This window comes from Petromyzon marinus, chromosome 3 (assembly GCF_048934315.1).
Source record: "Petromyzon marinus isolate PM22_M1 ecotype Great Lakes invasive population chromosome 3, UKy_Petmar_22M1.pri1.0, whole genome shotgun sequence".
NCBI classification, from domain to species: Eukaryota; Metazoa; Chordata; class Hyperoartia; order Petromyzontiformes; family Petromyzontidae; genus Petromyzon; species Petromyzon marinus.
In genome coordinates this window covers 14,578,670-14,606,530 of record NC_133669.1, presented here as the reverse complement: position 1 = coordinate 14,606,530, position 27,861 = coordinate 14,578,670, and the positions used below count along the sequence as shown (strand labels likewise).

At 44.6% G+C, this 27,861-nt stretch overlaps 1 protein-coding gene across 11 annotated transcripts; it reads left to right on the top strand.

The window, feature by feature from the left end:
- The first annotated feature begins 154 nt into the window (after positions 1-154).
- Positions 155-27,405, top strand: LOC116954541 (uncharacterized). 11 transcript variants are annotated; one of them, XM_076074504.1, is made up of 27 exons: positions 155-689; positions 1,606-1,684; positions 2,283-2,467; positions 4,174-4,293; positions 4,429-4,554; positions 5,123-5,242; positions 5,911-6,006; positions 6,529-6,630; positions 6,851-6,964; positions 7,558-7,801; positions 7,923-8,038; positions 9,055-9,148; positions 10,869-10,960; positions 12,132-12,204; positions 13,261-13,412; positions 14,045-14,150; positions 15,577-15,648; positions 16,571-16,701; positions 17,044-17,153; positions 17,765-17,933; positions 18,463-18,567; positions 19,152-19,274; positions 19,550-19,819; positions 21,409-22,647; positions 23,813-23,916; positions 25,366-25,534; positions 25,811-27,405. In XM_076074504.1, the coding sequence occupies exons 3-27, from the start codon at positions 2,303-2,305 to the stop codon at positions 25,955-25,957; spliced, it is 4,359 nt and encodes a 1,452-aa protein (XP_075930619.1). In that variant the 5' UTR covers positions 155-689; positions 1,606-1,684; positions 2,283-2,302; the 3' UTR covers positions 25,958-27,405. The 11 variants fall into 11 exon arrangements, 10 of the variants coding, with proteins under 10 accessions (XP_075930619.1, XP_032831044.2, XP_032831020.2 ...); XM_032975153.2 differs by lacking the exon at positions 1,606-1,684 and having other exon boundaries at positions 155-293; XM_032975129.2 differs by lacking the exon at positions 1,606-1,684.
- The last annotated feature ends 456 nt before the right edge of the window (positions 27,406-27,861 follow it).

Below are 27,861 nucleotides of genomic sequence, written 5' to 3'. Positions count from 1 at the left end.
GGGGGGGCAGATCTTCGTCGTTGTTACCTGTGGGGCACAGGTGAGGGCGTTACCCCTGTGTGTGTGTGGGTGTGCGCTCACGTGTACGTGCAACTAGCGCCCTGTGGGCACGGACTCCTCTGCCTACGTCGTGGATAATGAACCCGCAACTGCCTCGGGGGCGTTTGTGATTCTCACGAGCAACCGGCTGTGCCGCCGCAGTTGAAAGCGCCTCGACTTGCGCGCTCCGGATTCGCATGTGGAATGCGGGCGCTAACATGTTGCGTAGCTTTAGAACGGATGGATAAATGAAGGTTGCCAACCCCCGCTTGCTTGTTGTTGTTGTCTCTACAAATTGCAATATTCGGATTGTATAACTTATCACCCGTCTCCCCCACACCCCGCTTGGGTTCGCGACCGTTGCCGATGGCCTTCGCGTAGGCTTCGGCTACGTAATCTAGGCGACTCGCGGTGGGGATTTCGTACGGTGTTGAATCTGCATCGACATTTAATCAATTGATTAAAACATTTAAAAGTACCGTTCTACTCACAAACGTCCGGTTGGGTTGTCATAATGGGTTTCCATTCTGGTTTAATAACGTTACGTTTGAAGTTCGTTGAATGTTGATAATGGTCGCGCGAAGGAGAGGCTGTACTTGCCCTATAACGGGAATGTGGAATGGTCACCTTTGGCTCAGGGCTGTACAAATGTGAGTACCCTACATTCTGTTTGGAATGGTAAAACAAATCGCATTTCAATTACTATTATGGTCTTAAGACATTGCATTGCTGTGTGTGTAATTTAAGGACGGAACAATACAAACGAGAGGGCTTTTTGGTCTATCGATCTCGTTCGATTGTTAGCAGCAGATCGATGCGTGGCTTGGCGAGTCCCTGTACATCTGCTTCCACGACACGTGTGGGCAGCCTTTTCAAGACTCCCACCGCTCTCTGCTTAAAATAATCGACATCTCGTATTTTATACTTTTTTTTACAAATCTGCTACGTGTCTCCTTTGGAAGAGCGACTTATAACTATGGAAAACTATGTTTTTGTTCGCATGATTGTGTTTTTTTACGCATTCTAGTTTATTAATAATACCTTTTAAGAAGTTTCTACAAAGTACATTTGTTTTCCTATCGTGATGCACTTACGTATTGCTATTTTCGAGGCTCGCATCGATCTACATTTGATGGTCGACTCCCACAACCTCCTACGAGGCTACAATTTGCAGGGTGATGGTGGTACAGCAAGGAAGTTTTTGACCTGCCTGTGTGAATTTGCTATGTAGTGTACGCATGGCTTTTCTTTGATATAGTATTAAAAAAATGTGTCCAAAACACTTGTTAAATATGTGGTGTCTGCATTGGTAAGCAAAATGTTGGTACCACTACTCTAAACCATATTATTTCTGAATAAGTGGTTTGCACATTTTCAAATTTCGTTTTCTGCATTGTTTTTGTTAATGCAACGGCATCAGCTGTTTTGTAGTTGTAATTGAAACCCAAATTTCCCTTTAAAAAAAATAAATTCATTTATCTCATTGGATTGTTACCTAGTGATGAAGGCAATTGTATAAAATATCTGTTTTTGGCTTGAACCCTACACTTGGTTAATGCACCGCAGAAATGATTGTGCTCAGTGGCGAGCTGACTGATGGCAGTGCTTTACCCTGGCACCTGAGCAGTAACTGGAAGTAGCTCAAGTATGTGTAAATACAGTTGTGGGCTTTTGCACATAGACAATGAAACCAAACCGTCTTATTATACACATACACTCGACAAAATTAGTGCCACACTTATCCATTTTAGAACATAACAACTTACATCAGTAATTCATAATAAAAGTCTTTTGGGTTAGATAACGTAAATATGAATGTGTCGTTAACCCACCATCACCCGACAGCCAATTAGTAAGGTTTATCATAAAACGTGCCAATTAGTTACGACTTTAGTGCACCGCTGTGTTGGAGAGTATACCCACGAAATGTACAATTTGAGTACAACGTTTCGCTGGTAATTACCACCAGCTTCATCAGGCGATTTGCCAGAATTTTTAATGTTAGGAAGTCTACCTTTTTCTGGCCTTGAATAAGAGGGGGTTAATGTAATCATATACATTTTAATGGGGTATGTTCATCTGCAAATATGCAGTCACTCAATACCAATCATCTACATGTGTTTGAATGTAAATATTCATTTATCACTAGAGCACACAACTTTTTTTTCTATGGACATTGACATAATTATTATAAACTTTCTCACCCCAGAACCAGACAAGGTTGCTGTTTCTCTATCTGGCAGGACACCTGTCACCCAGCACTATGGAGGTTGTATTGGTGAACCATGCCGAGATGGAAACTATTGAGAGGGTCAACAGGGATCTATTCGCTGATCGCCTTCTGCAAAGTGAGCTGCTGGTTTCTCAGCTCAGGGCTGCAGTGCAGGAGAGGGATTCTCTTCTGCAGCAGAAAGAGACACAGTTGCAGGTACGCCTGCCTCTCGATTATGGTAGACTCCCAGTGTTCACCCGTTCAACTGGGTTTTACAAACGCCAGTGCTTGTGACCCACCATGGTCCACCTTGCAAACCAATTTTCTTGACAATGCGTTTGTGAAATGCACATCCCACTTGACATCGAGATAGCTGATTCCAATTTAGATAAAGAACTTGTACGTATATGTGTATGTATGTGTCCCATGTTGTGTAGTTAAAACGAATTCAAATTAGGATCGTGAATATGAATTTGGTAGTGTCATTAGCTTGTAAAACAAGATTGGCTTGCCGGATTTATTTCAGCAAAAAGGCAGCTGAGGTACAAGTTTGCAAAAACTGGCAATTTTAGTTGGAGCGACCCAATTGGAAAATACAGAATAGTTTGTATATGTGGGACAGCTATTGAATGAAAGTGGACTGGAATCAACATGCTCACATAAAGAAGTAGACGAGAGCAGGTTTGAACGGTTTTGGAAATGTTTACTTCCTAAACAAAAAACAAGCCATTGTTTCTGAAGAAGAAACTTTTAATATGTACTTTCCGTTATGACAGTTTGATCAGAAACAAGCACGTTCACTTTACGTACACAAATAGAACTAAAAATAATAAGTGCATGAAGAAACATGCATGAAGAGATGATATCCTTGTGATTACACTGAGAGAAATGGGAACACATGGGTTAGAGAAATACTCAGGTTTAAAGACATCATGACTTGAACAAAGTGGGCTTGGGTACAGGACATGTCACTGGAAGGGGTGATGGCCAGTGGTTCAGAATTATGATGGAGTGGCGAAGGAATTGATCGCATTCTAATATGATGTCCATATAAATAATATAATCCCATGTGCAGGTTCAAGATGGATTGTACCATCACAGGACCATGACATATATGTGACCACTTGGGGAGGTTTTCAATCAGCTATGGATGGATTATGGGTTATAATAAGAATAGAAACATAATATTAAAAATACTCTGTGTGTCTTTGTCTTTTATTTACGTGTCTACCACACGGTGACTGACAAGTCTAAAATCAATTATCCATTGATCAATAATGACGTAACAACCTTAATTAACATTAAGATTGGGGATCTTAATTTGGTACATGCTGCACTTGCAGCATATGAAATATTCATAAGCTTAAGTGTTAAATTCATATGAGATATGTTTACCAATCCTGAGGCATATGCAGTATATCACGGTATAATTTTAATGTGATTAGAGAAGAGGCATAATGTGGAAAGGACCGTGTTGAATCACGAGAGCTGGAGTATGGGAAGCCTCAGGTTAAAGAAGACACTACTCTATCTGAAAACCAAGTTCCTCTTATCTTGTAGAGGTGTACCAAGGTTATGTGTCCCTAGCTGTCCAACACTGGCCTGACATCTTACTATGAAGAAAAAAATCGAGTCAAAGTACATTGCTTCTTCATTATAGCACTCTAGTGAAAAGAGCCTTGAAATGCAGTGAGGCTTTGCTGATTTAACATTCCAGTGGGAATTTAGTGACACAACTAGATTGCTCTAACAGAGTAACTATGATTCTAAAGTTTTTGTTTCTCATTAACTTAGCCTCAAACGCTTGTTGGTCTGGGACGCGCAGCCTAGGTATGTGTTTACAAGATAAGAGCTGTTTGTTTTTTGGGCTGCGTCTTTAAATTGATGTCTCCATTTCCTCATGACATGTGTTCGCTTTCCAGCAGGAGGAGGCAAAGACCCACGAGGCTAAGATGTCCAAGGTGAAGCTGCAGGCAAGAGCCAAGCTGTCTGCCCGCATGGAGAACTCGAGACGCTTGAAAAGCAGCGATTCCTCTGATGAGGTAACTGTTATTATAGGCTACTTTTTTGTTCACTTTTAACTTTTGGTGTCCGCAGATCCATCGGTTTTGTTCTCCACCAGCTACGCTGACCGGACCATTGTTTACCCTGCCCTGTTGTGTGCTATGCTGTGCCAGGCTGAGTGCCGGGCGAGCGATCGGGGGAGCGTGAAACGGGGGAAGCTGCTACTGCTGCGACATCGTGTTGCTGAGCTCGAGGCAGCGTTGGCCAAGGAGCAACAGAAACAACAACAGCAGCAGCAGGTGCGCCCTTGCTACTATGCTTCCCCATTATATGCTTCCTTGCTTCATTGCTGCCTTATTGCTCTGCTTCCTTGCTGCCTGTTCCATGCTGATTGTCACGCAATACATCTTGACAATGTTATAGAAGCGCTGAGCGATGGTGGAGTGGTGTGACTTCTTGTGACGTAAGGCAATAGTGTAATTAACATAAGGATAGACTGCTTTAAAGATGCAATCCAAAACTGAATAGCTTTTATTTTATAGAGATGTATCTGGGCTGTATTTCCTGAGCAATCTCGACTACAATTAGAATGCTTTGTGAGAGAGAAGAGAGACTTAAAAGTTATGGTGATATATTATAGTGACATGACTACAACGTCACTCACATATATTTTAATACATCATCAATAATGAGGATTTTTTTGGAGGCAAGGATTAATGGACCATACAAATTAGCTAACCACTCAAGCCTGCCGTTCTGAGGTGGCCAGGAGACGGTAGAACAGCAAGTGGGGTAATCAGTTTCTCTGTGCCGACCATTAAGTGAAAAAAAAAAATCACTGCTGCTTCGTGTCCGGGTGACTGTCAGGATGAGCAGGGCAGCAAGGCGAGTGGTGCAGTGCAGGAGCTGCAGCACCAGGTGCAGGCCCTGCAGGAGGCCCTCAGTGAAAAGGATGAGCTCATCCAGAGCCGCATGTGCATCATTGAGGTGAGGGAGATGCTCACAGGACACAGACACAAGCTCAGCAACAGAAACAAAGGCAAAGGTGGCTTTGGTGGCTCGCAGGTCAGAACCCTGAGCATTTTTTACAAACTACACCAGGTACACATTTAAGATGGAGTCAACCTAAGAGATGCCCAAAATGAGTTTACCTATTACTCGCCACTGATTCTAGCTAGTTCTGGGATCAAACTCGGGTCATATGCATATACACATAAAGACAAAAATTCCAACAGACTGTTGGAGCAAGTGCTGTTAACAAGCACCCATGTAGGCCAGCACGGCACACAAGGGAGTATGTGTTCAGCACCATGACCAGCCACCTTTGTCTCCCTAGTGGTGGTATTTACACACTGCACCAGGTACTCATTTGAGGCTGAGTGGACCTTGGGGAGGCCCAGAACTGGTTCAGATAATCGTCACTGGTGTTGGCCGTGAGCGGGAAAAAAATGTGGGTTGTCGGGTTAGTAGAGCAGCACGCTAACCATTGCACTACCCCATTACATACACACACAATGCACACACATACACACGTATACTCAAATGCACACACATCTACATGCATACACACTGGAGCACATGTAGACACATTCTCATCCTTTCACAACACATACACAGGCGGACACACACACTCACATTAGCTCCTGCGTGTTCAGCTCTTGCAGGATCAGCTGGGTGAGATTTCTGCTGCCGTGGGGAGCGAGGGGGACCCACTCGGCCTCCGACAGAGCAACAATCAGCTCCGGCAGAAGGTGAGGATCTCTCAGGGCTCACTGAGACTGGATGGTGCTAGGTCCCACCGTGAGGGGACATTTTTCAGTTTTCGACATATGGAAGATTCGGGTTACGGATGATTCTTGGGAACCTAACCCTTCCGTTACCCGGGGACTCTCTGTAGTTTTGTGATGTCTTCTTCTGGGGTCATGCTCTGACACAAGGTGATGCACTGCTCACTGTGAAAGTGAAGAATGGAAATGCCTTCATCTCGTGTCAGCACAGCGCTAAGCGCTCTGCTTTCTGTGCAGCAAGTGCTGTGCAATGGTCATAATTGCATATAAGTCTCTACATCACCTTGTGCATGTGTTATTACCCTTTTGTTTGTTTCCAGCCCATATCCACTTTTCTGCCTGATGAGTTTCTTGTCATTTACACAACGTTAAAGTGCTGCCCTGTGCACGCTGTGCAGGGCGTGCTCTGCCAAGTGATGCTATTGTACCGAGCTGCCTGTCTCGGCTTCCCCTCCCACCACCACCACCACAATGTGGTATGTGCAGGTGCTGGCATTGGAGACTGCGCTGCAGCACCGAGAGGAGAGGCACCGGCAGGAGGTGTTCACCCTAACGGCACGGAACGACGCTGCTGAAGACTTCCAGCAGGCATGTCGCTGGACCAAGCTAATGATGTCAGCAGTGGTGGTAGTGACGTTAATGATGTGGTGGTGTTAGTGATCATATTAATTATGGTGATGATAATTATGTTCGTGATGGTGTTGGTAATCATGGTAATGATAGTGATGATGTTGGTAAGGATGGTGGTGTTGGCAATGATTGTGTTGGTAATGATGTTAATGATGGTGGTGATTGTGTCGGGGCGCAGCTGCTGAAGTCTCTGAAGCAGAACCTGCACGAGAAGGAGGAGGTGCTGGCGGCGCGCACACACGTGGTGGAGATCTTGCAGGCCGAGTTGGATCAACGAGACGCAACCATTGTGGTTAGTGCCGCAAGTTCTGTATGTAAGCTCCCATTCCTTGCGTGAGTACCCACACTGCCATGCATGAGCTAATACTGCCACGTAATAGCACCTATAATCCTCTACATGCCTTGGTTGAGCATCCACAGTCATACTGCTGTATATTGTATTGAAAGTGTATTGCCCTTATAATTTGAAAAGCGAAAGTAGGACAAGGATGAGTGATACCAACGATTTGCAAAAGTGAATAAATCCCCATAACCAAAATGCGTGTTTATTTTATTAACCTAAAAAGTGGGCAAACACGTTTAATGGACAGAATAAACAGCTCAGTAAAAAAATGTCACTGCCATCTGCACATCACTAGTAATAGTAGGTTAACGTCAGAGGGTCCGTGATGGTGTATGTTTGAACACAGCAAACAGAGCGCAGCTTGCACGCCATTCATTCATTGTGGCATAACACATGACAACTGTGGGTATGGCTGCAACACCACGATAAAGGCACAGCCAAAGCTAGTCCTGTACATGAGTATCCACAATTTATTGCCAGAAACTGTCAGAGTGCCGCACAGTGTCACAGTGGTGGTGATGTTTGTGACTGTGTCTCTGCAGGACCTGCAGGAGAGTGGACGTCGTGCCCTTGAGCAGCAACGCCTCTCACTGTCCCACCAGAAAGCCGAGAAGCTCATGCTCACTGTCTGTCTCCAAAACTCCAATGACCAGCAAGTTCAGCCGAATGATCCTTGCGATTGCCACCCTGCATCAGGCGAAGGTGTTATAAGCACCGAGCTGCTACAGCCGTGCCCACCATCACTCGAACAAGAGGCGTTGTTGGAGAGGATTCAGGAGCTGGAAGGTAATACTTACTCAAGTGATGGTTGAATGATTAGACGATTAGATAAATGGAAGGGGTAGTTGGATGGGTGAATGCTGAAAGTCTTAAAAGGCTGCGCTTATGTCTGGTTTGTGGACCGCAGATGGGCTGCGGGAACGGGAGGAGGAGGCTGCCAAGTCTGAGGCGCGGTTCCTGCAGACCAAGGCATGGTCCAAAACTCGCATTCGGCAGCTGGAGGATGAGCTACGCAGCCTCAGGGTACATATGTATTTGTGCATATTTATAATACTGTAGATTATATTTCTAATACTATATATTATATTTGGAATATATGTTTATAATATATAGTATCATAACTATTTTGAATGATTTATTGTCTAGATTCCTGCCTTACTGGCACGCAAGTGCACGTGCACGGTATTGACGTCACCACACACATCTGCCTTATGAGGTCACTTGCATTCCGCAGCGTTGATCCAGGTTCGTGCGTCGTGCTGACGTCTCGCCTCCCCTCCAATCCGGCCGTGTATCTGGCACAAATGTCATAGCGGAGAGAGATAGAGGAGGGAGGTGAGGGGGGAGATAGAGGAGGAAGAAACAGAGAGGAGAACGAGAGTGGAGAGAGTGAAAGGGCGTGAATTGGCAAGGGAGTGAGAGAGAAAAATGGAAAGAGGAGATCGAGCAAAAGCGAAGGAGTGGGAGCGAGGGTTGGGGAGCGAACTGAGAGATTGAGACAGGAAAAGGAGAGGTGAGAATAAGGAGAGGGAGGGTGATAGGTGAGAGAGAGAAATAGGGAGGAAAGGAATATATAGAGGAATATATAGGGAGGGAGAGTTGGGAGAGAGGACCGGAATAGAGAAACAGAAACATTGAGAAATCGAGATAAATTTGAATATACAATACAGAGAAGGCAAGTAACATCTGGATGGTCACATGCAAAGGATGGATCGTCACATGCAAAGAACGTGCAGGTTGCTAGTTTATTATATTATTACGCTTGTTCACCCCGGAAAAGCTCGCTGAGTCTCAATGCTCTTTTTCAGGAGGGCTTTTAAAGGTTTTTATAGTTAAGGGGATTATGATTGCTATGCAGATTTCAATTGAGAAATGTGTGGATTTGCGGCAAAACAAAGACCTACTCTCAAGGAGGACGTTATGGAATGTTTAACGTCCACTGCGGAGGTTCACAGGTTCACGGACGAACTCAAATCTGGACAAACTCACATATGGACACTTGTTCATATCTAGACACTCACACCCACACTCCCATGCAGAGTGGCTCGGCTGTGGAGCTGCCGTCTCTGAGGTCCCGGGTCTCCGAGCTGGAGGAGGAGCTGTCCCGCTACACCCACGTCCACGCCCACAATGGTATCCATGCACGCACGCATATGCACACACGCATAAGCACACATATGCACACGTAGCGAGACAAAAATACAGATCCCCCCTACAGCCTTAACACTGTTGTAGCAAGTGCTGTTAGAACCTATGAAAGATACATAAGACAAAGATCCCCCATATAGCCTTAGCAGACTGTTGGGGCAAGTGCTGTTGGCGATCACCTATGAAGGCTGGCACGGCACACGAGGGGGTGGGTGGCCAGCACCTTGCTCGACCGCCTTTGTCTCCCAAGTGGCGATGTTTACACACCGCACAAGGTACTCATTTGAGGCTGAGTCGACCTGAAGGTCACATACACACATGTATGTGGCCTGCATATGCACGTACCTGCCAGGGTGTTCAATTGTGGCCTGTGGGGCTCATGCATCCCTGAGAAGTTGTATGTATCTTCTGGCCTCGCAGCTGCCTCAAATGTAAGTGGAGCTCTGAGCCCACGTGGGAATTGAGTAGACATACACACAGGGGCATAAAAACTTGAATGAAGACAGACATGGAGAGAGGCATGGGGACACGGAGACACACACAGAGACACAGAGGAGACAGAGACACGAAGACACTGCAAGAGACAGAGACGGCCCAGGGAGAGGGGGGGTTGGTAAGTGTAGCCCCAGGGCCACACGCAGCATATAATTAGTGAGAGACAGTGATGGAGAGGTATATAGAAATAGAAGAGACCTGCTCTCCCTTTCCTTCACCCTCCCCTATAGAGGAATAGACTCAGAGACATAAACAGATACAACGACAAAAGACGCAAAGAAACAGACACAAAAAGGGACCACAAAGAGCATGTGTGTTTATTTAATACAGAGACAAATACACAGTGACCCAAACACAGAGATATGGAGAGAGGCAAGGACACAGAGACGGGGAGAATGACAGAGTAAGACACAAAAAAAGGCACACACAGACATGGAGAGAGAAGATATGTACTTTCCCATTATTCCACCCCACCCCAGAACACAGATTATAATACTCTTTGGTTATTTCGGTAAAGTCACGTAGGTGGAAATGATTGATTTTATTTCTACCTACGTGACTTGACCGAAAGAACCAAAGAGCATGGATTCGTGTAGTCACGAAAGCTTCAAATCAAGATTACATATAAGTACAACATGGGTAAGCATCATTGCACCGCAATAGATTCAGCAGAAATACACCAGAGCAGCACTGCTGAACCACCCAGCCGAACTGCAGCTAATATCTGTGCTGTTCAGCACAGCAGTAGAATACAGCCAGGCAACTGTCAGCCACTTGGGCAGGCCTGTAAACCTTGACTTGCTTGTAACCTTTTGATTTAAAGCTTTCGTGACTGCAGTAATTCATATTCTTAGCTCTTTCGGTAAAGTCACGTTGAAGGGAAACAATAAAATAACAAAATATATATATAAAACAGTAAAAATTATCACGACGTTTCGACCATAACGTAAACTGTTATCGTCGAAACGTCGTGATAATTTTTATTGTTTTATATTTATTTTGTTATTTTATTGTTTCCCTTCAACTTGACGACGTTTCGACCATAACGCAAACGGTTATGGTCGAAACGTCGTGAGAATTTGTATTTTTTATATATATTTTGTTATTTTATTGTTTCCCTTCAACTTGACTTTACCGAAAGAGCTAAGAATATTGCTTGTAACCGTTGTGCTGTTTAGCACAATCTGACAGCGATGTGCTTTTTCCACAGAGGAGCTTGCATCACGGCTGCACGTGTTTGAGCAGCTGGAGCGCGTGATGCAGTTGGACCTGGAGCAAGCGGTGCTGCACAACTCAGCGAAGGTGCGACCTTCTATCCAAGGTCAATTGGTCATCACGGCCATTGCCTTAATGACCTTTTTTAACGATTTAGCCTCCAATCCTGATTCAGAGTCGTGACTTGATCCAAGATTCAATAATGTCGTTTCTTGGATCTCAGTTTTAGGGTATTGTTTATTTTTTCCCGTCTCATTTGTACTGTGATTTTTTGCATCAATGTCATGATCCTTATGAGCTAACCATGTATTGTCATGGTCAAAAAATATCATTCTTAAAGCAAATAACATGCCGAAATCAGCGTAAAAGAAGAAATGTATTATTTTCTCAAAAAATATTATTTTCAAAAAAATATCATGGCAGGTTATTTCACTCCTTTAATCAAAGAACCACCCCAAAGCAGCTTTAAAATATACTTGTTATACATCATCTCACCGCATTCGACAATCCTGCAGTATCCAACCACTAACCACACTTTACCCATTACCCATGCTTATCTTAAAACGTCTACGAAAGAACCATATTTTAAAACAATGTTTAAATTTTACTATTTTATCTACCAGGTAAAGCTCACTGAGCTATTAGCTCTTTTTCAGAAGCGACTTGACCACAAATGTTAGCTCAACAAAGTGGCTTATCATGTGAACATTTATCGCAGCCAAATAATCAAAACGCACGTTTCTAAATTTGGAGGGAAAAGCCAGAGGACCCAGAGAAGGAGAAGAAGAATATACAAAGTCCAAATATACAGGCAGTGAGGGCGTGATCGAACCCATGACCCTGCGCATACCAGGCGAGGGAGATGAGATCTCGCCAGCGTGGCACGAATTTTAATGTCAGACATAACACGAGACAAAGAACAGCATGACCGAAGTTCTAATGAAAGATGGTCCTGTAATCTAATTTGACAATAGTTCTATCCCTAGTGCCAACCAGACGGGTTGGCCGGACAACCATGAGATGGTAATCCGTTAATTGTAATACCCAAGATGGGTTGTACGGGGTAATGAGTGGCATATCACGACCAGGATGAGCCCATCGAATCACTACACTGAAGAGTCTGGTTTAATTATAGGTGGCTGAAACCGGAATTTGAATCCAGTATATCATTAGTACCAGCTCAGTGTCTTTGACATGTTATTATCTCCCTGAGCCAGCCTACTAATTTAATCATTTTTGTTTCCTGTGGTGGCACCAGGATGGCGAGAAGGATGTCCATCGTGTCATCTCGCAGGACTCGGTGGTCAGTGGAACCATGGAAGAGAGAGAGGGTACGCTTCCATCTGTCTGTGAGGCTGGCTATCTCAATGGTGTCTCTTGGCCAAGGTCAAGAGTAGTCATGTGATGGTTTGATTTCCTTACATCAGCCTTATTACACAACTTTTCAAAGCTGGACTACCACAATTCATGATTTGTTGGTCTTCCAAACAGGTATGGCACCTTCAACTTGCGTAAAATGCGGCTCTAGATACATTTTTAAGTGTTTTTAATCGAATTGGCATAACATTAGTCTTGTGTGGTGGCAACATTAGTTTGTTGTTCATTATCTCGACGTTCAAAGAAACAATTACTTGTCATCACGGCCATTTTGTCACGTATTTTTTTAAAAGGTGACCTCTGGGATTCATTGCAAAAAACTGTGGGTGGTGGAATTAATTCTATATGCAATTATATAAATAATATTTTGTGATTTTAAGTGCATAAAATTTACTTTGTGAGTACCATCTATTTATAATTAATGCAAATCACATGCAAATATTACCAAAACAAACCCTTCAAGCCATTTAGAATCAGCGTAGATGTGTTAGGTTTAACGATCAGCCTTCTTGTGGGTCGTGGTGGATTATGATCGTAAGTGATTGGTTAGTCTGTACAGTCCACATCGTGATTTTGTAAGTGTAATTGAAGAGTAAATATATTAAGTTTTCTGTGATTATTAATCATATGTTAATTAAATATGTTAGGTGTTGATTACATATTAATATCATTTATGGTTAATAATTGTGTTATATATATTTTTTGGTGTAGGCCAGATATTTTTCTGCAAAGCTCTCCCTCCAGTTAATTTGGATTTGAGGGGTTTTACTTTAATTGATTCTTACGCAAGTGATGCAACACGTTTATTGTGAGATTAAGTATGAATTGTTGTGTGTCTCGTTGAAGGGCATGGCACCCTACAAGCAGATGAATGGAGTCTGTGATTGAGGGGCAACCTGGCTCCCCCCCCCCCACACTTCCTCTTGCACTTCCTTTTGGCGGTTCACATTTGACAACAGTTGGGGCCGTTTAATGTTGATGATGAGCTTCGGTATTCACCCGCCACACAGGACTGATTGAAGATGACTGGCTGTTTCCGGGGTACTCTGAGCATCCATCCTTTGTTGGGGGAGCATCTGGGACGGGCAAAGGACAAGCCCCTCGCAGCCTCCTTAGAGCAGAAGATGAGCCTAGAGGGCAGCTGGCCAATGATGGCAGACTTGTGAGTGACACCTATGATAAGGTTGGGTTCTTATTATCGTCACGGTTTTCGTCATTCTCATCAGCAGCATCATTTGCAGCAACAAGAGCTGTGTCAACATTGCCAATATCTTCCACTCCATCACAATCACTGTTATAAAGCATCACCGATCCTGCCATCATCACAATCACTGTTATAAAGCATCACCGATCCTGCCATCATTCATAAGTATATCAGTATTATCTGCCATGATCACTATCAGCATCATTGTCTAGATTAACAGTAGCTGCAGCAGAAACAGCATTCGTATCACTATCAGAACAAGAATCAGCGTAGCCACCATAATAAGCTTTATCATTTTTGTTATCACCGTCATGATCAGCAGCATCAATACCAGCAGTCGCCATTGTCATCACCATAATCATATTCCTCAACATAATTTACCACAATCAGCATGAGCATTGTCAGTTTCATCATCATTAAATTAATACCATTGGTTTAATATTTTGTTGTCCTTCCCACCCTGCACCTATAATTAGCACAGTTGGCTACGTACGGTGCGAAAGACGTTCAACATACATATTTTTAGAATTTCCGTTTTTGAACGCTTCCCACATTTCTCAATTTCCATAATTCCACTGCTGTAATTCCAGGCTGCAACACGTGAAGCAAGAAGTTTACAGTCCAAGAGAGTGTCTCCTCTGGGAGAGGGCGAGAGTTTGGCTGACCTGTGGGATGATTACAGTGTGGATCATGCAGGTAACATCTGTTTGGGACGGTGCTTCCTTCACATTAAACTTGTGATGCCTTTGAATTTTAATAGGATGTGTAAAGCCACCATCACACCATTGTACAAAATGTATACCAAACTGACTTTGACCAAATCACATTGAATGTACCCAGTCTTGTAAAATCTCTGAAGCTCACCACGGTTAAACCTGGATATTTCTTGGATAGATGACACTTATGCCAAAATAAGTTATCATAGCTGCAGGGAATCTGGTTGGCAGCAGAGGGCAGGGCAGTAAAATCCATTGTATTGCGATGCTACCATGTCTTTGCTAACCCACACTGACGAATGTCATAAAGCATAGTCAAATTGCCCCCATTACCTGCACTGTGTGGAGGAGGTCCTCATGCAGGAGTGGATTGAGAAAAGGTCCATACGTGTGTAAAGTAACCAGTGGAATAGTGTACAAAATGTGTACTGTTCGGCGCTGAGCAGGCTCCACAGTGTTGTCGAGGGCTTTTTCCGTTAACACCAGGAAACCCATTCGTTAATGGGCCACACTCGGTAGAAGTCAACAACAGTGCAAGATATCCTGCTTAAACAAATGTTCCTGGAACAACATTGTTCCAGGATTTCCATAGAATGCTGCACTATATTTTACTAAATGTTTCCACGGTTAAACAGGTGTCTTAATTACTCACCTTCACACACAAATGCACACTCGCATGTGCACATGCAAACACAAATGCGCATTCACATGTACACACGTGCCTCTTATTTGGACTTGCATGGCATTGTAAGCTTTTCCCATTATACCATGCTGACTGAATGGAATACAACTGTATTAGCATGGGGATTCCAATACTTCAGTCATTGCACCTCATCATGGCTCTACCCTATGTTTTGCCCATCTATTATATTCACATGCATTTGTATCGAAGGAGGATGCATTGTAGATGCATTGTAGATGCATCCTATGCCATATTTCCTAGGCTGTCTGATATTTGAGTTTGCAGTGATAATCGTCTGATTTTTGTCAGCTTTAGCTTTCACACTCGTCACTTAAATAAAAAAAAAGTCTTTAAAAGTCTGCTTTTACGTTTCGATTCAGCATCCTGGGAAAGATGCAGATACAATCTTTGATAAGCTTTGGTTCAATTACCCCGATTTTAAAATACATTTTTGGGGAGATTCTGCATTCATACCAAGTTAGCAGCTTTTTAGCTCCTCTAGAAAATTATTAGTATTTCTGTTGCTCGGTCACGGCTGTGTATGTGGCCAAGCATAGACGATAGCTACAACCATGCTCATTGTATCACCTCCTGCCTACCCTGCATTGTCCAACTTTGCCTTGCCCTGTCCCAGCCTTGCCCTGCTTTGCTCTTCCTGTGCCTTGTGTCTTGTCTTGCCTGTTCCTTGCCCTCATGTTGAAGTTTGTTTTGCATACATTTCCAGTGTCCATTCCCTCCCAGGGGCATGTGCCCAGTCCTGAATACCCCTTGCTGTGTGACACCTCTGCTGTTCGAGGTATGTGTGACTTCATTTACTTGTGATATTTTAGAAGTGCTTTCATTTATATCCCATCAGTTGGTTTTATTATTACATACGTTTGCCATTGTGGTGTCAGATCATTGGTTGAAACCTGAAAAAAAATCTGAATCAAAACCAACATCTGCACCGTCCACGGGAAAAAAGAAAATACATAATATTTTGCAAGGCCAAAACATACCACATATCAGTGGACACAGTGAGTGGACAGTTGACCAATGTGTTGTCCTTGCAAGGTATGGATTGTCCATTAAAGACAAAAACAGGTTTAGGCCACACAGCATTGTGTGTATTATCCCATGATGCTGTGTGGCTTAATGACTTTGACAAGTAGTATATTTTATTGTTGGGTGAAATCACCAGATTATCAGTTTCAAGAAATGTTTGCTATTGAGATTAAAGTCTTTGGCCTTTGCTGATCTTGTGTATATAGCATTTGATGCCTCATATCTATTAGTCACTTTCTATAGGCCAAGATCTTTTCACAAGACTGACATATAATCCCGATATTCTTAAAAACCAAAAATAACGTTCAGGAAGGTAGTTACTGAACAGATTTCGTTGAGTGAAAAAAAAGATCGAGCTCATCAAACTTCACATTGATGGAATAAGACACAATTTGAAAATTCATAGTGATGCAAGACAAAAAACACAAGTTGACAGAAATCTGATTGACTTGGAATTGTGTGGTTCTCTTTAAAATGCCTTTATGCCGATTTAAACAAATCAGTGATTAATGCTTGTGCTTGCTGCCTCCCCTGTCTTGGCTTAAAAAAAATGCCCGGTATGGCCTGCTTAATAAGCCACCAGAACAGGCAATCATGCATACTTCACACTGGATGTAATTGGTGCTGGCTCATAGCATGTTGCAACATTAATGCTGAGTGGCACCACTCCCCAGGTCTTCGCTCTGTGGTGGGAGACCTTGAGCTGGAGAGGAACCAACTACAGCAGCAGATCCAGGAGCTGGAGGAGCAGCTCGAGGAGATGGACACACGGCAAAGCCTACAAGTCCGTACCAACGGACTGCAGGTGCTCCCCACCCCCTCCGCCTCCGCACCTTCATTCGACCACACGCCCTGTTCATCCACCAGTGTCTGCCCAAAGAACAGCCATCAGTAAACATGCAACCATCAGCTAACATCACACAGCCACCAGCAGACATCACACAGTGTGGACCAGCAGACAACAAAAAAAATCAAACAGCCATTAACAAATATCACAGCCATCAGCTGACATCACAAAGTCATCAACAAACAACACCAAGCCCATCGGTGGCTAAGTGCATGATCGATCAGTTCCTTATTGCGGTCATGTCTGTGTCCGACTTTGTCTTGATGTGCTGTGCCGTGACACGACGGTTTTTCGGCCCAGGCGGAGGTTGAGCGTTTGAAGAGCCAGCTGAGCCAGCTGCGGAATGAGAAGAGCCAAGACGAAGAGAGCCACCACTCCACAATGAGCAACCTGTGCGACCGCATCTCAGTGTACGCACACATGCTCCCCCGCACGTGATCCTTTTCTGTGTGCGCAGCCAGTGTGGTCACGGTCTGCCTTAATAGGTACTCATTAACTGCATAACTGCATTCGCTTTGTCTGTGTGTGTGTGTGTGTATGTGTACACGAGTGCTTGCGACTCAGTGTGAGTGCGTGTTTGTGCGTGTGCTCGGGGAAGTTTCTGCGTCGTGAATAGCACACTGCATCACATTTGGAGCTGGTCTCACCATCCCCTTTTGGGCTGTACCGGCCTTAATAGGTGCTCTATAACAGTACTTGCCCCAATACTGTTAAAGGTTATGCATGTGTGTGTGTGCTGGAAAGATGTATTTCTCTCTGCATTGCTTGCTGTCTGCTCTGTTTGACACCTACCATCATATTTGGCTGATTCCTCCTATCCTGCCTTTGTTCGATCCTGCTTTCTGCTCGTCGATTCCTCTACATTTGTTCCACTTTCATACCCCGCTTCTGTTTTGCTTATTCACCTCTTATACCTGTTACTGTTCCTCCCTGCCTTCGAGTCTCTTGTCTGTGATCCTTCGTTCATTTTGTCTGCCGTCGCTCACTTGCCCATTCCTCGCTGGCATTTTGCACACCCCAGCCTGGTGGAGGAGAACGCTCGCCTTGAGGGGGCCCTGCAGGAGAAGGAACGTGCCCTGAACTCTGAGTCTGCCCATGCGGCTCGGTTTCAGGCCACGGAGGCTTCGCTCGCAGAGGCAGTCGCCGCCCTCTCCACACTCTCCGCCAAGTTGAGTACAGCCGAGACGCAGGTAATAGTGAGTTCAGCGGTATCAATAATGACATCATCCCTATCCTCATCATCATTGGCCGTCACCGTCTAACCATTTCGCAATGCAACAAACATCTCACGACTGCACGTGAGCTGCATTCATTACCCCTGCATAACTTTGCTTCGTGACACTTTAGAATCGCGCAGGCTGGCTCCTTATTTTTTGCTGGTTTTAGTTTGAAAGTTGTTTTGTGATTGAGTTTGTGTGCTTCCCTGTGTGAAGGATGAGATGCTTGTTTTTATGCACAATTATGATGTCGGCATCACCTCACGGGATGAATAAATATCCATTTTGAACTCGGAGCGAGTGATGGTCCTGCTGTTGATTGTTACACTGGCGTTCATGGTTTTGGTGATGTTGCTACTAGTGATGTTGCTGCCAGTGATGTTTGTGGCATTGATATGGTTGATGCTGCTGATGGTACTGCGGCTGCTTATATTGCTGCTGGTGAAGCTGTAGCTGGTGGTGCTGATGATGCGATAAATGTTGTCGCTGCCACCGTGTGCAGCTGCAGGAAGCGGCGGTGAAGAGGCGCGCCAGTGAGGCAGAGTGTTCCGAGCTGCGGGTGGCCGTGGACGACCGCAACAAGCAGCTGGCATTGAAAACAACCAAGGTGCCCGATAGAGCCTGATGGTGGAAGTGGCGCTGCCAGTGCAGCTCTGTGGCCTAGCCATCAAGCGTGCAGGCAGTGTAACTGCACCAAGGCCCTACGGGCTGGAGGTGCCTCGGCACTGGGCTACCAAGAGAGGGGAATCTCGACAGGTGGTACAATTTATTTTCTTGCACCAGGGCCTATGCCAACCACGATGCACCATTGGTACTGCTGGTCATCACAGTGGTGGCAGTGATACTGCATGTGATGGTGGAGGACATTATACATATATAATGATGAAGATGACTGTGGTTGGTGCTGGCAGTGATCCTACTAATGATTGATGCCAGTGCTGATGCTCCTGTTGCTACGAGTCATCATGGTCATGATAATAGCGCTGAACATGATGAATGTAATAATAATGATGGTGATGAATGGATGCAGTGCGAGTGTCAATGCTTGTATTAATGCTGAGGCTGATGAAGATGATAATGAGAATGATGATGTTTCAGCTAATGCTGGTGCTGTTGTTACTACCACTGATGGTGGTGGTATTGTTGCTGCTGAGGATGATAGCAACGTTGATGATAATGTTTGTACTCCAGCTTCAGCTGCTCGAGGAGCAGGAGAACAGTGCGCGTGCAGAATCAGAGCATCTGGCTGAGGAACTGGAGCGACTCAACCTCTCGTTCATGGAGGAGCGAGCCCATCTCATTGCAACGCTACAGGCACATGCATCACCCTGCATCACCCTGCATCACCTTGCACCATCATGAACCATGCTGAACCATGATTAACCAGACCACACCATCATGAACCAGACGACACCACCTTTTAGCAATCATTAGCCACACTACACCATCATGAACGACGCTGCACCACACTACACCACACTACACCGTCATGCTGCAGATGTTGCTGCTTTTGTTGCTGTAATTGTAGTTTCTTTCGCGGTGGTGGTTGCTGTTGTTGCTGCTGACATCATTTCCACTCCACTGCATAGGAGCGTGAGCGTGAGGCCGATCGCCTGCAAGAGGCCGAGGCAGAGGCGTCCACTTGCCAGGGCGATGTGACGGAGCCATCGGAGCGAATCGCTCGATTCCCCGAATCCCGCCCACTCGCCCACACCCGCCACTCCCAGGCCAAGCGGCTCCTCTGGGATGAGATGAGCGCTGGCCTTGAGCGCCAACTGGGAGAAGCCAGGGAGATGCTGGCAGCAGCCGTGGAGGAGGCAAGCAAGGGCAAGGCAGAGGGCATACGTCTAGAGGGAAAGGTGAGCGACATGACAAATGATAGGGTCTACAAATCCATTCATGGTCTTGGCCCACTGTATCTTGCCACTCTTGTATCTTTTTACTTGCCTTCTCACCCTCTACGTTCTCAATCTTTGCCGTTTGTGTGTTCCTCCTTGTGCTCAATCACACTTTCGCTCTTTTTCTTTTCTTGCCCCCCTTCACTGGAACAAACTTCCGCTCCACATTAAACAGTCACCTTTGCTCACTAGTTTCCACTCCCACTCATAACCACCTCCGTTACTGTTCCTTCTTAATATTCTCATTATACGACTATTATTCATTCCCCGTTCGTTTAATCCATGCATCATCATCTACTGTCATCAATTTCACTTTTGCATAATTCACGTATCACAGGTTTCCCCATTACTTTCTCTCATCTATTTCAATCACCTCATCTCCACAATTACATTCATATGTGTACCGTTAATTCTTTGTAAAGCGCCTTGGTTCAGACACCATGTAAGTTCCGTTAAGATAAGATAAAGTTCATATCAAACGCTCACCATAGCCAGTGTTGTCCAAGCAGCTGCACTTTTTGCATAACTTTGCACGTCCGATTATCACGGTTGGCTATGTACAGCGTCAAAGAAGTTCAACATATGTCCCTCTGAGAGATGATGTCGTTGTTGCAGTGTTGAAGCCTGACCTCTAAGTTCTGCTCTTATAAGTACAAGCTCACTGAATTTTGGGGGTAATGGTAGGGATAAGGCTACAGTGATAAGTGTTAGGAGTAAGTTTAGGGGTGGAGATATTGTAAGACGTAGGACTAGGTTCAGAATTATGGGAAATCTTATGGTAGCAGCAAGGGTAGGAGGTAGGTTATAGGGTTATGGGTATTGTTAGGGACAGCAGTAGGGTAAGGGGTATAGTTAAGGTTAAAGACACATTCAGGAGTGATGATTGATTCATGGGTGGAGTTTGGACCATAGTTAGGGCTATGGGTAAAATGAGCAATCAGTATCATCCGTGATATGTGGGTGCATGACCTTGCACCCCCTCTTCATCTCCCCAAACCCCTTTCTCTGTCATCCACGACCAAAGATAATTGAGTTTTAAACATGGTTAAATGTGTGCTTAGGTTAGCATACACCGTCTCAAGTAATAAGCTACCAGAATTGATGCTGACCTACGTCACTGATATGTGGGTCCCTTTCCTGTTTAGCCTGGGATATGATCGTTTCAGACAGTGTCCCGGCTAAGATTGGGTAGCCCCGTTGGAAAAGCGAGCTCCACACCCCAGACAAAGTTGGCTCTACACTTTGCTTGGCTGGGTCAGGCTGCGGGAATCTGGGCAGAGCCTACATGCCCAGTTAGTGAACTAGGCCAGCCCAGATTTAATTGTTCATTGGAACACAACAATTGGGTAGGGATTTGGTAAGAGGTAGAGTTAGGTCTAGGAGGAGAATTAAAGGTGGTGTTATCGGTAAGATAGAAGTTGGATTATGCATTGGTGATAGGAGTAGATGGTAAGCACTTAGTTAATCGTACAATTGTAATGTACAGTATGTCATGAAATCTAATACAAACTGAACAAAAGCTCTGAATGATGACAACACAACACTTTCAGGTGGCGGTGGAGGTGGAAAGGGGCAGAAAGACCTACGAACAACTGCAAAAGGCATTGGCCACTCTCCAGGAAAAGGAACGGGAGATCGTGACGATGCAAACAGAATACCTGGGAAAAGAGCGAGAGATTTCGATGTTAAAAACGGAGTGTGCATTCAAGGAGCAAGATATCGGGATACTCAAAGCCAAGCACCAGGACAAAGAGGAAGAGATTGTGATGATGCACATGAAGCACCAGGACATGGAGCAAGAGATCATGATGTTAAGATTGAAATGGGAGGAAAACGAGGGAATGATTGCATCGCGAGATGTAGAGCACCTAGATATGGAGCGAGAAATCGTGAAGCTAAAAACGGAACACAAGACCAAGGAGCAAGAACTCGCGATGCTAAAAGCAGAACGTGAAGACAAAGAGCGTGAGATTGTGGCAATGCACACAAAACACAGAGACAGTGAGCGGGTAATTGCCATGATAAATGCGGAAGGCCAGAATATGGAACTAAAGATTGCGGTACTAAAAGCAAAAGGTGAGGACCAGAAACGAGAGATTACAACACTAAATGTGCAACTTCAGGACATGGAACGAGAGATGATATCGCTGAAGCAAGAGATGGTGACATTAAGCACTCGGTACCAGGACAAGGAGCGAGAAATCGCGACACTGAATACGCAGTGCCAAGGCAAGGAGCAAGACATTGCGAAGTTACATTTGGAATGGAGGAACAAAGAACAAGAAATCAAGATGCTGAATGTGAAATGTCAAGACAGGGATCGAGAGATAGCGACCCTGCATGCACTGCATCAAGAGAAGGACCGCAAAATGTCTACACTTCTGCTGAATGCTGAGAACAGTGCAGCAGCCCTTGCGCAGAAAGACACCGAGCTGAGGGAGCTTACCGACACCGCGTCATTGCAGCGCAAAGCGGCACTTGCAAGAGCATCCCAGCTCCAGTCTCGCTTGGCAGCCAAGGAGAGCATGATCAGAGATCAAGAGGCACAGGTGTCGAGTTCGCCGACGACCGCTGAGAGACACAGGGAGGAGGTGGAGAGGGCCGAGTTGCGTGCGGCGCTGGCGCGGCAGGCGGAGGATGGCGATCGAGAACGTGCGGCACTGGGGGCTCAGGTGCAAGGTCTGCAACGCAACCTGCAGGAGGCACAAGGCCGTTACGAGCAGCTGAGAGTGCACTCGCTGGCCCTGCAGCAGCAGCTTGCGCTGCTTGCCAATCGGCCATGCTCCCAGGTTTGCATGTCTGTACAAATGTCTGTTTCAGTGTACATATTTTTGTCCGTGTTCGGGATGTACTCTCGTTTTTGGGATGAATCTTGAGACGTAAAAAATCAGGCCTAGATATGAAATTTTGGACGATCCAAAAAAAAATGTATTCCGGTTTATTCTGGAAAAAGAAGTGACATCATGAACATGTCTTCACGAGTGCCATTTTGCAGCCAAAACAATGTCAAATGGTGTCAAAGGATGTCACTGTCTTCAGCTCAAACACACACAAATAAATAACAATGTAAATCCCAAAAAGATGCAAACATTTTCTGTCAATATTCGAAGATCTATATATTTTATCCATGATGCGTATGTATGCATGTGAACAAAAATGTCCTTTTGTGTTTATTTGTGTACATGATTCAAACTGTATGTGTGGGAAAGTATGCTTGACAAATGTATGTGCGTACCTGGTTATGTCTATTCATTCTAAAATATGTTTGTGTTTGGTTTGAGCGGTTGTGCAGTGGTTTGTGCACTGCACTATCAACCTGATGATCTAATTTGATTCCTCACTACAGCTAACATTAGTGGGGAGTGATATCTGAAGCAATCCTGGGCCCGTCTTCACCAACCCACACTGACCAGCATGGTGAAGTATAATCAAAACAACTCCTGTGACCCACAGGCATAGTGAGGCCCTCAATCTGCAGTGGATTGGCAAAGGGCTGCGTATATTTGTGTGTTTATGTATGTAGCTGGTTATAGCTGGATGTGTGAATATTTGTTTTTATTATATATGTGTACATTTTTATAACTTTCTTTATATGTGTGCGATTTGTTGATATCTGCATCATTTGGCAATGCTTGATATTGTCTGATAAAATTATGTGTGCGTCGGTATGTGTGTTGGCCATTAAATCTGGTGACTTTGGTTCTATTCCTAGTTGTGGCCAGCTTAAGTGGTAAGTTGGTGTTTGAACCTAATCTGATCTCCTCTGAGTCGACTCAGCCTTAATTTAGTATGTGATGCAGTATGTGAAAATCAACGCTGGGGAGACAAGGGTGTGGTGCTGCCTAAACCTTCCAAGGTTGTGCAGTCATAGCCTTAATAGGTGCTCACTAACAGCACTTGCCCCTTTAGTCTGTCCAACTTAATGCAGCATTTTTTCTCGTGCCTTCGTGTCAGGGGGAAGGTCAGTATGAAGATGTGGGCCCTCCTGGAGCTCCTCGCCACAAGCCTTCTCTGCCATCCAAGCCTTCGCCTGGCCTCCATCACCTAGGAGAAGCCAGGTAAGTTTATTTACACGTATACACCTTTGTAAAGCACAGGTGGTATCAATAAGAATAGACCGTAAGCAGCTCAACATTGTTATCATCTTCATGGTTATAACTAGGGGATTAAATTATTAATTGCTAAGTATTAACTGGAGTGATGGTGACTTTTGTATCGCAGTTGCTGGGCATAAGCCCAAAGGCCTAAAATGCAACGCAGTTATCAACGGAGAGTAGACAAAGATTAAAGTATTTCTTGAATCGAGGTAAATTATGGAAACATTGGAAAAGGTACAGTGTAAGGGAGTCCAAAGAATGCCTGCTGCCCTGTTGGGCCATCTGCCCTTGAAGGGCAAAGCTGAATTAAAATAAAGGAGCTGAAAAGCAGATGTAACACCAGCCTCTGTATGGCCAGTGCAGGGAAAAAAAGCAAAGAATGTGTAGTGGCCCAGTTACATGATTAAAGCATTCATTGAAGAGGTTTTTTTTTTTCCCCGAGTAAAAAACGACAGATGTTTCTGTTGGCCTAAAAAAAATTGCGTTCAAGTGAGGAATGATTGAGAGTGATGTTTTGGTCGTGTTGGAAAGCAAAGTGTCTTAGAAAGTATACGATTAAATTAGTATGTTCAGTAAAGTGTGCTGTCATGGCATTGTGAGAGGAAGTTAACAATTCAGCAACTTGGTTGATAGATCATGTAGACTGGTGAAGTTTCCAATCCAGCTGGGCTGCGAGGTGACCAAGAGATGGCATGCTAGCACGTAGGTTTGTAATCCCGTGTGACGTCCTTAAACGCATAGGTTTTCTGGTTTCCTTAGTGCAAAACAAACCTTAAAAATGCATTAGCTAAGCATCCACCAGGCGGTGGTGGTGTACACCTGCAATTCAGCACTGGAGGCTTGGTGGATCGTTCAAATGTTGCGAATATCCTTTCCCATGGTTGTCGAGGTGCCAATCCTTGGCTCGCCAGGAAAAGGTGGTACAACAAATGTGGACTCCATTTGTTCCTTCTGTATGGCATTTTGAGTGTTACCTACCCTCCTCACACATGTGGGTTTGCTCAAGGTGTTTCGGTTTCCTCCCACATGTAAACACTTATTAGTTGACTAATAACACCTTCATATATAGAGGACCGCAAAGCTTTGGGGGAAATTGGTGCCGGCTCACTGCAAAGTTGCCTTTTCTGCATGTCTGTGGTTCCTCGTGACTCCGAGTAATTATCTCCAAGAGCGAGAAAATACTGTGTGCGTTACAAGTTGAAATTATTATCATATCCTTCATGAGTAAAAATTGACTCGCGGCATATTTCTTGTATCACTTATAGAATCTCCCTGCTCAAGTGAGTGTAAGGCAGTGCTTCATTTCATTTGAGACCTTAAACTATTGGGGGAACTCCACAGTCCAAAGATCAGTCTCTTAATACGACAACTGTTCCGTCTTTTCATCACTTTCTCTTTTTTCTTCTTCAGGAGTGCAGGGGTGTTTGAACTTCCCTCCGTAGACCAGCACACCGTGGTAGTTGACTGGGAAGGAGGTGATGCAGACGATGGTGATGACTGCATTGGAGAGCGCGGGCAATGGGGAGATGAGGCAGAATCGCTGGTTTATGACCCACGGCACCACCCACTGACCCGGCAGGTAGGGCATCATTGTCACCATCAGCATCAGCCACTAATCTTTTCACTGCTGGATGAAGGCTTACCGATGCCATCGCCATCCCTCGCGGCCTGTGGTGTCACAATCCATCTTACTCATCCACTTGATCTCACTGCTCCATCATCGCGGTTGTAACCTTCTCAGCACATCCTGTCCATTGGTGGCCATTCCATCGTGTTCCTCGGCTATCATCCCATCTCGCGATGTGTCCTACTGGAAGGTGCCAACACGCGCTCCCTCCGTGCTTGAATCCCTCAGGTCCGGCGGATGGGGTTCTGTGTGCGGCACTGGCTACGCGGGAGAGCTCGCTACTGCTCAGCCCACACTCACTCCCGCAAGAGCTTTGCCGCCGCTCTCTACCTCCTCGCCATGCACCTCCTGCTCGTCTACCTCCTTGTTTGGTGATGCTCTCACTACTGCCGCCGCCCTCAGAAAGATTCGTGGAAATTGGCTTTTCAGTGCACAGGCAGTGTGAAGCCCATTCGCGACAGGAAGAAAACGGCAGAGCGACGGACCTAGTTCTTTACGGAAACAGGGCAATGCCTTTGAAGCGAAGGTCAACGTCACATTAAACTATTTTTGTTCTTGGTTCTTTCGGTAAAGTCACGTTGAAGGGAAAAAATAAAATAATAAAAAATATATAAAACAATAAAATTCTCACGACGTTTCGACTGCAACACAAGCAGTCATCATCAGGTGTGAAAACCAACGGCAAGAACATTTGAAAGAAGTGGCGGTTTGTATTTATTTATTTTTAAGCGTTAGCACCACGGAGAGCGATTTGACAGTTTGTTTAGATGGACGAGTCCATCTATGTTCGGAAAAGAGGAGGGGGGAGACGAAAAATTAATGTATGCTGTCTGAAAGCCACCGTAAGCGTGAACAATAAAAATTTAAACTATTTTATTTACCAAAAAAGGCCTACTGAGCTATTAGGCCTTTTTCAGACGCAGCCGGACCACATATGTGTAAATTTATATCGGGCAAATAATCAAAAGGCATGTTTTTAAATGTGGAGGAAAAAACGGGAAGACCCAGAGAAAAATCTACACAACCACGGGGAGAACATGCAAACTCCACATATACAGGTGTCAGGGTTAGGATCTCAACCCCACGACCTCCTGCATACTAGGGAGATAGCATTTCGTCATTCATAGCGATTTTAACGGTTAACAAACCAGCTGTTGTTGTCAGTAGGATACTTATACCCCAACGATGCACTAAAGTCTAAAGTTAGGGTTGGGGTATAACATTTTTCTTCAGGGGCTTCAGAAGATGATGTACATAGGATGTGAGTTTTGATAAATCGTATGCATTACATGCTGGGTTGTGGATTTCTTGACTATAAATGTTTTGGAGGAGTATAATAATACAGCTGTTTGACCAAGTGAGATAACAAACACTCATTGATGAGAAATGGCACCAAAAATTAATGTTGAAAATTATTGACAATTCTGAAAAATATCAGGAGACGTTTCAGACTTCAGGACTATCAAACTGCCAGCAGATCTTTAATCAATCTAGACCCCCATTGGCATCTCTGTCAGCAGTATGACCGCAAGTTCTACTGTGCACACAGTTTACTCGTTTTTGTAGCAGGAGGCAACTTCACCAAAATGAGTGAGAATTAACTGGCCTAATGGTTCCAGTCAAAGACTGTCTTGCTCTTTATTTGAGGGTATTAACAAAGCTGGCCAAATCAGCTTGAAAGGTGGATATTTCCACTGACATGCCTGCACTCTAACACTACAGTACACTGGATATTAAACCAGCCTTTGCATTAAATTATTTCTTAATACTGATAGTCATTGACGATGAAGCCAAATTTAATAAAGTTTGGCTCGTCGGATAAATACCAGTGAAGGTGGTGGTTTTATTATTGAGTGTGGAATCCCACTAGCTTGTATATACTGTACATGGCCCTCGTGCTGCTTGTGTGACAAGCATTCTTAAATGATTATTTATATTTCGATTTAAAGCTTTCGTGACTGCAATGATTCATCTTCTTTGGTTCTTTCGGTAAAGTCACGTAGAATGAGAATAAAATAATAAATTGATAAAATAAAATAACACAATAATATTCTCACGACGTTTCGGCCACAACACAAGCGGCCTTCATCAGGTGAAGGGAGCGAGACTGTCTGGTAGGACAGCGCTGGAGTGAGAGAGCCACGTTCAGATCACGGCTTTTAAGCTGTGTGAGAGGAACAAAGAGCCTTGACGAAGGAATTAGCATAAAATTTAGCATTGAAATGGCTGAATGATTAGCTTGTGACTGGTCACAGAAATAGCTATGTTAAAAGTTAAAG